This window comes from Coccidioides immitis (assembly GCF_000149335.2).
Source record: "Coccidioides immitis RS genomic scaffold supercont3.2, whole genome shotgun sequence".
NCBI classification, from domain to species: Eukaryota; Fungi; Ascomycota; class Eurotiomycetes; order Onygenales; family Onygenaceae; genus Coccidioides; species Coccidioides immitis.
The window spans coordinates 3,876,138-3,889,167 of record NW_004504309.1 but is presented as its reverse complement, the minus strand read 5'-3'; the positions used below and the strand labels follow the sequence as shown (position 1 = coordinate 3,889,167).

The window sequence follows — 13,030 nt, the reverse complement described above, 5'->3', positions numbered from 1 at the left end:
GATCATTAATTTGTATTATATAATCAGTTTTTTTGCCAGAGAGCGGTCAAGCGGGTCGATGAATTGATCAGCTGTGTTGGCATGGAACGACGGTGATTAAACCCTGGAAGGGAGATGACCTCCAGAGTACATATGCTTGACGGAGCACGGACTGTTCAAGTTCGTCACTTGTAAGTATCAGCAAGATACCTTTCTGCAGTGATTCCCGCGCCGCTTCTCCTGCTGACAATTCCAAATGCCACGCCTAGCCACCTCGAAATACAATTGAAGAAAGATATACGACGGTAGGATCTTTCGGCTCTTTGATACTCCGATCTCCAGCGGTGGAGCGAAGCAGTAAAAGCGGAAAACACAGCAGATAACCGGATTCTTGCTTTGGCCTTCTTCACATTCCGGCAAACGATGTCATTTAAGAGATCACGGGATGTATTTGAAGAGGACTCTCTTCAGTCGTCGCATTCTCCTTTTGTCTTTTATGGCACCCCATTGCCGGCTGCGGATCGCCAATCCCGGGATGATGGCTCGTACGTCCCAGTTTGGAAACAAGAAGTGACTGATGAACGAGGCCGGAAACGGCTCCACGGTGCATTTACTGGTGGATTCAGCGCAGGGTGAGTTCCGCTGGTTTATCAGCGAAATCTCTCACTCATGACTTTTTCAAACAGGTATTTTAATACTGTGGGTTCGAAGGAAGGATGGACACCTTCAACGTACATCTCCTCACGCCTGGATCGCGCAAAGGACCGAAAACAGCCGGTTCAACAGCGTCCCGAAGATTTCATGGACGAAGAAGACCTTCGCGAAGCTGAAGAGGCACGGAAGCTGCACACTACAGACGAGTTTGCCGGTTTTGGGTCAACAGCAACGGATCCGAATAGGAAGGCTGGCCTTATGGATATATTCAGAGTGAGCGGGGAAACTATGGGAGTGAAACTTCTGAAAAGGATGGGCTGGAAAGAAGGCCAGGGAGTCGGGCCAAAAGTCAGGCGGAGGGCCAATTTACACGACGGAGTTGATGATAGTGGTCAGACCTACCTCTTTGCCCCCGAAAATTCGCCGATGATATCGTTTGATCGGAAAGATGACTATAAAGGAATTGGTTTTCAAGGAGAATCTCGGTTACAATATTCGTCAAGGTCGAAGCGGGAAATAAGGTCGGACGATGAAGATGGTGGCGCAGGGACGTTCAGCGGCCCAAATCTGTCACTAAGTAAAATGGCAGCTAATAAAAAACACAAGTTTCCAAAACGAGGTGGGTTTGGGGTTGGCATACTCAATGACACAGGCTCAGATGAGGAAGATCCCTACGAAATGGGGCCCCAACTTGCTTATAACAGAGTCCTCGTGGATGACCGAAAATCAAAAGAATCGAGACCTGCGATCAGGTCCTCCAACCCTCTCTTAGACAAAAAGCCTGTTTTTATTTCGAAAAAGGCAGCAGCAGAGAAAGCAAAACCGGGGTTTCGAAAATGCTACGATGGTCGCTTTCCAATTGATGGTTTCCTGCTGGGGAATCGCATGTCGGCGTTGTCGCTATCCACGGATGCAAATAAATATGCACCTCCCGAGGTTCCTGCAGACTGGAAATCCTCTAAACTGCAGTCTGTTACCAGCGATGTTGCTGGCTATATATCAGTAGCAGAGGCCGCAAAATCTTCAACCCTGGACCCCAAATCAAGAGCCGCCATTCTTGGTGAAGCCCAGCTTCCCGGGAAGTCGGTATTCGATTATATAACGCCTGAGGGCCGGGAAAAACTGGTGAAAATCACGGGGAGGACCGACCTACCACCCGCTTTAGGCGAAGGGCCACCCAAAGGTTTCGAGAGGTTGGAGTCTCAAAAACAAAGAGACTTGTGGAATCTTGTTCCCCGTCTTGACAAAGAAACTGCGATACAAGCACTTAACCGTGGTGCCAGTGGGTGGATGCCTTACTCGGAGGACGAGTCCAAGCGAGATCGCTATCGCGCATTCCTTGAGATTCAAGCTGGGTTGACGGACAACTTTCCACCTAAATGCCCAGGAGCGTCAACTGATGATTGGTTAAATGAGCTTAATGAATTCGCCCGCGCAGCAGAAGTGTTCAAACCCATGTCCGGATTGATGGCTTCTCGGTTTACTTCGTCTACTTCTAGTACCCTTTCCCCGTCCAATGGCGCAGATCCATCAGGGCCGTTACTCAGAAAAACAGAGAAGAAACCAGAAGACCCGGCAGAAGCGGCCGCAAAGTTGGGAATGTATGGTCCGATGACCAGGATAACCCTGCAATTCTCCCCGACGCGGCTGCTGTATAAACGATTCAACCTTCGATATGCTCCAAGCAGGACAGATTCTGGTTCCGGCAACGATAATGCCAGGGAGACGGCAGAAATGGTGAAGGAGCGCAATCTCGAGCTCGTTTCCAAAGATACCATGAATAAACTGATGATGGAATCCCAAAATAATGTATCCAGCATTCACCTAGGGAAGCTGCCGCAGGACCAGCCTCTTCCGGAGTTAATTAAGAAACCGATTGACCCGGAGCGCAATGAGGTGCTGGAAGCTGAGCGTCCTGGTGATGCTGTATTCAAAGCCATATTTGGTAGCGATGATGAAGACGGCGGTAACTTTGACTAACTTACGCATTAAAAAGCCATTCACTGTCTTTTTGAGACCCCCACTAATAACAGAGAATTCTCAGACCAACTGTCGTGACTTATCCCAATGAAGCAGTTGCAGCTCTGTAATTCCATAGCTAAATACACTGGATCTATTGAGTAAGATGGGGGGTTTAAACGACCAAAGTACTGTACATTCAGGATGTACTCCATAGTTACCACTTAACTAATAGTCTACGGAGTACTCCGTACGGAGGCCAGCTAGCGCAGATCATTCCTTGCGAACAATACGTATTTATATACTCCGTACTCCGTGTATGTATGTACTGAGAGGCTTTGTATTTGGTTTCCTCACAGGTAGTTGCCTCCCCTACCAAATGCCACAGGGAAAAACCAATAGTTGTTGTTAAGGAGACCAACAGAATGGTGTTGAATTGCAAGTGATGCACTGCATCAAGCTAGAAAAATTCTTGGAGAACTTGCTAGTTAACTGACTACTCCAAACAGACAGATGTACAGAGTAAAGGGTCGCTCCATACAGGGCTACATGTACGGAGTAATCACAAACATCCAGCCCTCATGGTGGGAATTAATTTCAATGGTAGCTGCGGAGCATTAGTTACAGAGCAACTCACCACAGCAGACACGGCAGCTAACTAAACTAGTTAACTTGTTAGTTACTTGATTACTGTTCAATGTTCTCCACACTCTCAGCTGTCAGTTGTTAGTGTCGGTATGTTGCGCATGGTCTCGGCGATGGAGTCCCAAACTTCCAGTTCTGAGGAGACCAGTGAAACCCAAATCATCAAGAACATTTCACTTGGAGAGGCGTCTTCAGCCCACTTTTTGCTCTCTCCTTCTTGCATCCTTCCTCCCCATCCTCTCGTGATAGCCTGTTACAGTCTGTGGAGAAGGTTCTGGGACAGATAGACCATTGATTTGCATCATGAGCCATGGTAAGTGGGTTGTTTGATCAACTTGACAGATGTTGGGAACCCTGGAGTGAGGGGAAATGTTTTGAGAGTGTATTGTGTGCCTATTCCATTATTTTAAAGCGATGGATGGACTTTGATTCTTCTTCCATCAAAATGGAGGGCGGTTTTATGAGATGTGTCCCCGAGTCTAGAGTTTAGAGCCCCTCCAGCATCGGGTACCGGGACGATAGGCGCATTTTCACGGACATTGTTGCGGGTGATCAATGTGTTGGTCTGTCTTGCTCGTTGCTAATCCATGATTTCTTCCATCCAGGGCTGCTGCTTGTCGCGAGACCCTTCTGGCTTCCCGCATGCTGCTCATGCCGACCAAGGCCAGCACGCCGAATCCTTTCAAGGCACCAATCCCGCTACTGAAGGAGCTGGTCCAAACCCCCCAGGCTTGAGCCGGTCTCTATCTCGCTCTCGCTCCAATGCCTCTACCTCTCGTCCGCCACATTCGACTCGCCGTCGCCACCAGGCTGTTGCTCTGAGCGAACACTATAACCAACCGATCCGCCTCCATGTCTGGCGCAGCAAGCGTCGCGCATGGTCGAAACCTCAGATAGATCGCGAACGTCGAGAATTTTTTGACACCCGAGTGACCGGGAGACCGGAAGTATGGGCGGCATTGAAACTAGCAATCTCGCTCATGAGAAGTGGTGATTTACCTACAGCACAGAGCATTATTGATGCTGCTGGGGTGACTGTCCCGACAGGTGACCTTTGTGATGGCTGTTATGACGAAAATGGAGCATTGTATCGACTTCCTCAAGTTATCGTTTCAGATCCTTCAAACATTGTCGATGCGAGAGGCGGAGAGGAAGACATGCGAAGCGGTGAAGCTGACGACGAGGTTACAAATACCAAGCTGGCAATGGATATCGACTCGGACGACGAGCTAGAGGAAGATATTGAAGACAAACGCGAAGAAAAGGGGAAGAGAAATGAGAGAGATATGATCAAAGTCTGTGCAAGACTTAGCGATCGAGGTGGTCCTGACTTGACTATTGAGATTGGCAAAGATCAATCGGTCGGCGTCCTAGTGCGAAAGATACAGAGCGGGGCAGCGGTATGTATCTGCATCTGATCTTGGGTAGTCATGTCAAGAGTGTCGATGCTAAATCTTTGGTTTCTGTTTAGCTCACGGGCCAGCACAGACTTCGAATCGCATACTTGGGCAAGATATTGAAAGAGAACGAAACGCTACTTTCCCAGGGATGGAAAGAAGGCCATCTCGTGAATGCACTCGTCCTACAGCGCTCTTCTTAATTAGTGTACCATGCTGCCTCCGATTTTCAACACCCTCTCAGTCTCGCCTCGCGATAGCTCCGTATCCGCGAATCACCATGTCCTTTTTTCCCAACCTCTTGCAGTTGAAATTGGCCGTCACAACGCATACAAGGCGCCCGGTGCTTGAAGTTTATTACGGCTTTTTTTCCTCGGCACCAAATGCCACCTTGTAATGATCTACCTTTCCTGCTTGTTTCCCTTTGCGCCTAATCCTGTTTAATGATCTGTTCCATTGTGCAATTATACCCTATATCACCTAATTCACGAGGGCCCTGTTCCCACTTTGTCTGTCATTCCATCAGGTATTTAAGCGTGGTGTGCCGGGCGTTACGGTTGATTTGAAGCTCGCCGGCCATGCCTATTATGATTTTGCGCTCTGTTCCGATAATGTCCTGAGTTTGTACTATGTCTGTGACTTTCGATTCTACAACAAGTGTTTAATATTAGCCAAAGTGTATATCGCGGTGCCTATTTTCTTTCTTCTTTCTGTGAAGCTACAATAATAGCAAAAGTATCATAGCCCGTCATCGCGCGGTGTTGTGGTGACCGGGAATTTTTGCAAGCAACTCAAGTTCATGATACAAACCGCACAAACCACACAAACAATGCAAACTTCGGCTGTTAAGACCGTCACCTATCGCGAATGGCACCAAAATTTTTGAGGCAAGGTCACGGCCATAGTTACTGCTATATATCCAGAGAATATAGAAATATTTCTCACTGTTTAGAGCGGAACTTTGATGTACTTAATATCCTAGGTCTTCTCAATTTTTCCTGTCCACAAAAGCACCGATTGCAAGCGCTTTCGCCGGTGCATCCGGTCTCGCCTAGGAGCTAGTTCAATATGACAGACGTACAGCAGTCTCCGTTTTTAAGGGAACTCACGTCGAGTGGTAAGCTTGTCATCGTTCTTATTGTGCTCTAGCTTTGTTTTAGCTAGATTGGCTCACGTCTAACTGCGTCTCAGATCGACGGACCCGCGAGAAAGCCCTCGACTCGTTAACATTATTCCTGAAAAGCCGCCGCGATTTACAGTTGATTGATCTTTTAAAGATATGGAAGGGCTTATTCTTTTGTATGTTAGATATACCTTTTGCATGGTTCAGTCTTCGCCTTATGCTTCAAAGATGCAGTAAAGATATTGCGACCACTACTGATTGTATAACAAACAGGTATGTACCATTGCGATCGACCTCTAAACCAGCAATCTCTCTCCCGTTCACTCTCATACACACTCGTACCCAGTCTACCTGGGCAAATTCTACAACCTTTCCTCCGTGCATTTTGGATAACGATGTCGAGAGACTTCCATTCCCTGGACCGACTCAGACTAGACAAGTACCTGTATTTAATACGTTGTTATGTGGGTGTTGCCTTTGAGATATTCATTAAAAAGGGCCTCAAAGCTAGAAAACAAGGGATTCAGAAGACCACGGGAAAGGAGGAGAAAATCAATAGCAAAAACAGCAAAAAGAGAAAAAGAACGGACGATGACGAAGAACAAGTGGATAATTGGGCTGATTTAGAAACTTACCTCGACCTGCTTGAAGAAAGCCCACTGTGTCCCATCAATTTTAACAGCAAGCAGTCGGACTCCTCAGCCATGCCAAAAGGTCCGGACGGCATTCGCTATCATATTATGGACATTTGGCTCGATGAGCTTGAAAAATGCGCCACCGATGCCGTTGAGGATGATGAGAATGCCGATGTCGCTGAAGGGGATTTGCCGAGAACAAAACTGAAGGATGGGGTACCAATGGAGCTGATACTTCGACCTATTGAGCGTTTAAAGGAGAAGAGTCCAAACAAGACAGTTCGGAAGAGGGCGGCGGAGACTCTTGAAGATAGCCGATTAGTGATATGGGGTGTGAAAGAGTTCAAAGGGATAGAAGATTCTGACGAGGATGAGGAAGGGTGGGGAGGGATAGAGGATTAGACATGCTCTATTCCGTACTTATTTGAGAATTCGAACAAGCAAAACCGCGACTATCTAAAGCATTTAAACTAGGCTATTTCTCCTTAGAAAGGAATATATTATTCCTACATACAATGCTATGTGTTTCTGGCCCTTAATATCTCATATCCGGGTGCCAGGAGGTTAACAGAAGCCACATCATCCAGCGATCAGGCTGAAATCCGTCGAAGAAATTCGTCCCTGCCTTGCAGTAATGTACATGCACCTGCTGGGCGCTGGGAAAACGCCATTATCCCAGCTAGGAGGCATCAAAAGGCCTGAAAAATGTAAGAATAGAAATTTATTTCTAACACGTCGTGACAGCGTCCAACAACAACACAATGGAACCACCATGATGGGTCTCGGACAATCAGGGAAAAGAGCTTAGAAAGGGCTCTGCCAAGGAAAGGTGGAAGACTTGGGCGGAGATTTTGAAAGGAGAAACCAACGGAATAAAAGTACAAAATCTGAATCTCTTGACGCCAGCACCCTCCAATATGCCATCAAGCCAAGGCAGAAAAGGAATGCTGATGGAAATAAAACGGATAGCTCCACGAACATAGTATCGGTGCCACAGGATTTTGTGAATCGTCGGGGGCGGATTCCTGTATCATCTTCAAAGAAGGCAGCGGAAAATCACCGGATTTCCGGTGTTTGGTACCTGTGGCCGGATTTCGAAATAGCGGTCCCGAGTCCTTTATGGACTTCCGCTTGAAAAGGCTCAAATGGCACTTTCTCCCCATCGATACTAATATAGCCATCCTCCCTTTCCCGGGGAATAATCCTATAGCCGGAAACCTTCTGGACGTGTACTTCAGGCATGTCAAACAGCGTACCATTTTCAACAGCCATAAGCATCTGAAGCGCAGTTAGCCGAGAAATATCGCCGCGAATTGTTATCAAATCGAGCATCCCATCATTTGGTAGCGCAGTTGGGAAGAAATTGGCATCTGGTGCCATATATCCCATGTTTCCAGCATAAAAGTTACCCATTTTGTCGTGCGTGATAAGCTCCCAATCGTCAGGGAGGGGATCAGCGACCGTACCGTGCCGGAGAGGCGGGAGTCCAACGGTTTCAGATTTAGAACCTCGGGGTGAATGAGAAGACTTTTGTTCCAACCCGGCTCGATAATGATCCTTGATGTCGTCTTTATCGCCAATTTCAACTTTGACAGCAAGGTCACACGGATACACTGTTTTCCCAAAAAGCCGAACTAGAAATCCATATGTGAAGCGAGCGCTACCCATCCATCGGATATGGTCCGTTCCAAGGTCGCTCTCAGCAATTATACCAAATGACTGCGACAGAAACGACAGCGTTCTTCTATCTCCTTGTGTGATGGAGACGAGATCTAAGGGCGTTCTCAAACCCTTAACGATACAAAGTGCAGCCATGCTCGGAGAACCCGTACCGTAAAGATTCCAGCTCATTGCATTTCCGGATCCACATGGAATATGGGCTACCGCAAGACTGCGGAGTGCTTCGCCAGCATCAGCTCTTTTACCCAACCCGTTAAAAACTTCGTAGGCAACACCATCACCAGATGCAGGCGCAATCACATCATACGCTTGAAGGTCAATATTCTGTGCAATCTCTACCGCATGACCCTGATGAGTAGTTATTTCAACATCAACCTCGCATTGTGCTGCTGCGAATACAGGCTCAACCTCCCTGGAATACAGCTTTTGAGCTCGACCTTTCCCGCCGAACGGATTTATAAGCACTTTGACTTTCTTTTCGCGCTGTGCCTTCCCGTAAGCCGCGTTCATAAGCTCCTCGAGCCATTGTTTAGTTTTCGATTTGTGCGCCGGATCAACTGGGTAGTACACTGACGCAACTGAGACATCGTCGTTTGAGGTTGATTCTGCATATTTTATGGTGATGTACTCGTGGGATACGTCCGCCCATAAGACGTTAAAATACGGAATAGATAGTCTTTGCAATTTCCCAGCTACAGAGAGAAGGCAAGTTAGCGGCTATAAAAGTCAAGGAGAGAAGGACAAAGGCAGTTGTAAGCATACAGCACCAATATGGGGAACAGCAGCTACGGGAATCCTTTTTCTTCGCGTTTTCATCTGTAATTCGATTAGCCCCATACAGCAAATGCTGACAGCGCATAAATGCGCCATGTCCAAAAGGTGGGAGACATGCCAGCGATGACAAGAGACTTAGCGGTCAAAATCAACAATGTTTTCGGTCCAACAGCAAGGACAGAATCTTTCCCTATATCCACACGCTGCAGCTGTTCCTCTTCAGACGACGAGTATCCATCTGGCGAGCGATCGCAATCAAGCAAACTACTGAGCGTCATTGTCTTGTCGACTTGGTACTACACCATCCTGGGGGGAAAGACTAGCTCAGTAGTTATCCTAGGAGCCGGGATTCTCCTCCCTTCCAGTCTGCAGCTTTCCAGAAGAGCCGATTAAAAGGTTTCTGAAGGCGTATCAGTGCCGCCTGGGGCTGAAAGGATCCAGGAGCCGAAAGCGGGCGGGTGGGTCTGATCCCGAAGTTCCGAATTGGAGCCCTGGAATGTTGATGGCAACTGTGGTTCCTGGGGTAGGAGAGCAGACTCAGGTAATATAGGAAGAGTGTAAAAGGTCCTTAGGTCAGGAGACGGTTAGTGAGTGATATTTGGTTTCACATGTCAATGTTGACGCAGCGAAATCGCTGACCATATGTTATGTCACTCAGTTGCCTGTAGCTCGGCTGAAACTGAAAGAACGAACCGAGCCTCCACTCACTGTGCCTGCACATAGTTACCCCTGGCCATAGCATGCTGGATCAATCAAAGGCTGTTTCTTTTTGGTTGCTGCCAGTCCCGGATGTCTGGGCAACTGATTGCTAATACGGACTCCGTCCAAAAATCTACGGAGAATTTTGAAGAGGCAAAAGCTCTGTGCCTTGGAACCAGTTGGATGGTCAGCTGCTCCCTTCATTTTTTAAGGCGATCCATGGACACAACCTGGAACTGGGAATAAAAGAAGTTGTTACATATTGAAGAGTAAAAGAAAAGCATTCAAAGAGAAAAATATGCAACTCCGCCATTTAAACTAGTATCGAATGTCAAAAGCACGCCTCAAGTGATATCTACGCGTTCGCCTTTAATCCCTTCAAGGACCCTAAACTTAATGCCAAACCTTGAGATCGGCTTCGTATTCTCACGAAGCCCGTAATCGGGCCTTCTTCACCTTCTTTCTCAATGCTTACATTTGCAAGAGCATCCTCGCCTAGAAGGATAGCGATTAGTAGATGGACTTGAAAATGGCAACAGGATGCTAGCTTACCAAAGATACTCTTTGCGTAGAGATTTGCACTTAAGAATTGGCAATCCCCTTCAAGCGAAGCCTCCGGAGTTAAACAGCTCATGTTGGTGCGTTCCATGATTTGTTGTAGGAAGCCTCTTAGACTCTTGCCCTTCGAATGGACATTAACCTTGTTTTCCCACTCGAACTCAGTCCACATGCTTCGGAACTGAGTTTCTGTACAGCTCCCGGGCTGGATATAGTCCATGATGTCTGCCTTGATGTCATTGAGAATAACAACGTGGGACTCGGTCGAACTAGGCCCATCATAAACAACATTACCAAAGATGACACCCGTATCTGTGGATGAGACCTTGATGGTAGCCTGAACATTCAAGAAATCATGCGGACCCAGGTTTTGTGTCGTGGGCCGCTCGACAACTTTCAAGTCACCAAGTGTTGCAAATTCGACGGATAGGTTTTGTAAAGTTTCCGTCGTCTGGTTGACGAGCAAGACATCCAATACAATATCAAACTGATGGACATTGACATAGGCCTCAGCATAAACTGCGTCGGAATAACCAGTCAGTTGGACAACTTTACTCAACTTCGAAGAAATATCCTCGACAGTCGAATCGCCACCAGTAGCCTTGGCCAAGTCCAATTCAATTTCATCACCTTCGTCACCCCCAGATCTCTTTGCGAATTGTCTGATGTGGATCGCATCGTCGACCTGTACCGCTGCCTTCGCCTTTTCAACGGCTTCCTTGGTGGCCCGTTTTTTCTCTTCTACTTGAACCATTGCACGGAACGCTTGTCGTGTATCTTCCAAGAACGTGGTCTCAAGTTCTTTCCGTTCTGTAAATTCCGCCAGAGACCGAACACACGACATGATACGATCGACCGAGTCCTCATCGATGTGAGCTTTGACGAATTGAGATTGTCCAACACGAATCACGGAGATCATGATCAACATCGCCTCTGCGCGAAGAGCGTTGGTTCGGGCAACATCCTGTGAGACCTCGGAATGACGCATCACCAATTTAGCCAATGTGGAAGAAAGCACTGTCGCAAGATAGTAGTCGCCATCAAGTATGAGTTGGCGAAGTGGAGGTTTCCGAGCAGCCTTGATAGCTTCCAGTTTAGCCGCTGCCGCAGATTGGCTCGTCAGGGCTGTTTCCTGTGCATAAGTACCATCCGCTAAAACCTTCGGGCCGGATGATGGTTTCGGGTGACCATTAAGCTGCTCATTGTTCTCTGCGGTTTCATCCGAGTCCTCGTCCAACAGCCTCTGCTCCGAGGCCAAGATCGGAATCTCTCCCAAGCTAGTTCTAATCCTTTTCCAGGCTTCTCTAATATCGTTCTGCTCAAGAGAGTATTCGCCGACAACCCATAGAACTCCGCGATAAACCCTTCCAGCTCTTACTTCGCCCAGTGTCGACACTAAGCGCTCTAAGATAGATTGACGGAGTTGAGGGAACTTCTCCACCACTTCCTTTACAAACGTGATAACGTCAACTGCAGAGTTATTGTTGAAATCAACAATGAAGTCCATAAGAAGGTCAACGACACTTGCTGCAATTTCTGAAAATTTGATGGCACATTGATGAATAGATTGGATCAACAATTGTCGATATTCGTTATTCTATCGCTTGGATTAGCCTGGAACGAGGTAATTAGAGAACCCTCTCTTACCTTCTCGTACTGCTCGTCAACGGTCTTCGCGAGCTCCTTCTTTAGAAGCAGGACGATCTCTTCAACATTCTTACTCGATACCATTTCTAACGCAATCCCCAAAGCTTTCCGTCGGACGTCAATATCGGGGCTCGACAAAACTCGTAAAATTTCCATGGTAAGATCCTCTAAAACTCCTTCATTGCGGATCCGTAGTTGGTCCACTCTGTCAAGAACGATCAATTTGACGTTATTGTCTGGTTCTTTTATACTCAGTTCAATCAACTTGGCAGCAGCCGCCTTAACTGCCACTGGGTTCGATGTAAGAGCTGTTAGAGAGGTAGCTGCTTCATACACAACAGTGCTATCGCCAGCATCAAGGAGATCAAATATTAAACGAAGGTACTTGGCCTATAATAAATTAGTTCTCATCCATGTCCTCGTCGGGTGGAGGAAATATTAACCTTGTTCTGCGTATTCTGCACAGCATCCTTCCTGATAAATTCCAGTTCTACGAGCTGAAGCAGCTCATCGGCATTTGGTATACTATCAAGCGTCTTATTGAGATACTCAAGAGCCTTTTGATGGCTGATGGTAAGCAGAGCAGCGAAAGCGTTTCGCTTGCAAGCTGGGTCGCTTTCTTCTTCGAGGAAGGTGTAGATGAGGTCTGGAGCGTCGGGAATAAGAGATTCGGAATGCTGGAATATTGATGCAATAGCCCAAACAGCGCTTTTTCGCACATACGCATGTCGATAGTCCAGGCATAGTCGCGCCGAAGAGAGTAAAGGCTCTAGTAGCTCGGGCTCCCGTAATTTGCAAAGGAATCGAAGAGTATTTCCTCGGACATATTCATTGGGGTGTTGGAGGTCATTGCGGATGCCATTGCTACATTTCATCAGCCAACGATACTCGGAACCGGAGCATTTTACTCACCAGACCAAAATCATCTCCTGCTTCAACTTTCCATTGCTATCGAGTTTCGGGCATATCTCGTAATAGAAATAAAGGAGCTTCTTCAGAGGCTTGCTTTTTGAAGGCATGACAAAGCGGATAATATGCATGAGCAACTGGGGCATCGGATCACCGTTGAGCATTATTGTCAAAATCCGCCTCATAGTCTCCATCTTCGACTCGTCTGTCCCCTTCTCCAACTGCGTCTTCAGCTCCTGCAATGTGGGCTGGTCGGCGGAATTGTCCTGGTGCACCAGGCTGTACGCATTTTCAAGGTATAACGCCATATTGACGTCCACACGCGCGGGGAAGTGTCTCTTGGTGATGTGGTCCGGGGGAGGGACGGAGGG

At 47.4% G+C, this 13,030-nt stretch overlaps 5 protein-coding genes across 5 annotated transcripts; 3 read left to right on the top strand and 2 right to left on the bottom strand.

Annotated features, from left to right (window-relative positions):
* Positions 1-91: 91 nt before the first annotated feature.
* CIMG_06939 (G-patch domain-containing protein) lies at positions 92-2,613 on the top strand (the record flags this gene model as incomplete). Its single annotated transcript, XM_001243042.2, has 3 exons — positions 92-170; positions 249-611; positions 666-2,613. Exons 2-3 carry the CDS (start codon positions 403-405, stop codon positions 2,611-2,613), a joined length of 2,157 nt encoding a protein of 718 aa, XP_001243043.2. The 5' UTR covers positions 92-170; positions 249-402.
* An 834-nt stretch (positions 2,614-3,447) lies between these two features.
* Positions 3,448-5,322, top strand: CIMG_06938 (ubiquitin domain-containing protein). Its single transcript, XM_001243041.2, has 3 exons — positions 3,448-3,550; positions 3,843-4,637; positions 4,709-5,322. The coding sequence occupies exons 1-3, from the start codon at positions 3,548-3,550 to the stop codon at positions 4,835-4,837; spliced, it is 927 nt and encodes a 308-aa protein (XP_001243042.1). The 5' UTR covers positions 3,448-3,547; the 3' UTR covers positions 4,838-5,322.
* A 208-nt stretch (positions 5,323-5,530) lies between these two features.
* CIMG_06937 (ribosomal RNA processing protein) lies at positions 5,531-6,906 on the top strand. Its single transcript, XM_001243040.2, has 3 exons — positions 5,531-5,751; positions 5,826-5,933; positions 6,031-6,906. Exons 1-3 carry the CDS (start codon positions 5,703-5,705, stop codon positions 6,792-6,794), a joined length of 921 nt encoding a protein of 306 aa, XP_001243041.1. The 5' UTR covers positions 5,531-5,702; the 3' UTR covers positions 6,795-6,906.
* Positions 6,871-9,616, bottom strand: CIMG_06936 (sphingosine kinase). Its single transcript, XM_001243039.2, has 3 exons — positions 9,486-9,616; positions 8,835-9,413; positions 6,871-8,764 (listed from the first exon to the last, which is right to left on the bottom strand). The coding sequence occupies exons 2-3, from the start codon at positions 8,929-8,931 to the stop codon at positions 7,449-7,451; spliced, it is 1,413 nt and encodes a 470-aa protein (XP_001243040.2). The 5' UTR covers positions 8,932-9,413; positions 9,486-9,616; the 3' UTR covers positions 6,871-7,448.
* A 284-nt stretch (positions 9,617-9,900) lies between these two features.
* CIMG_06935 (coatomer beta subunit) lies at positions 9,901-12,967 on the bottom strand (the record flags this gene model as incomplete). Its single annotated transcript, XM_001243038.1, has 5 exons — positions 9,901-10,040; positions 10,098-11,700; positions 11,751-12,140; positions 12,194-12,614; positions 12,663-12,967. 5 exons carry the CDS (start codon positions 12,965-12,967, stop codon positions 9,901-9,903), a joined length of 2,859 nt encoding a protein of 952 aa, XP_001243039.1.
* Positions 12,968-13,030: the final 63 nt, after the last annotated feature.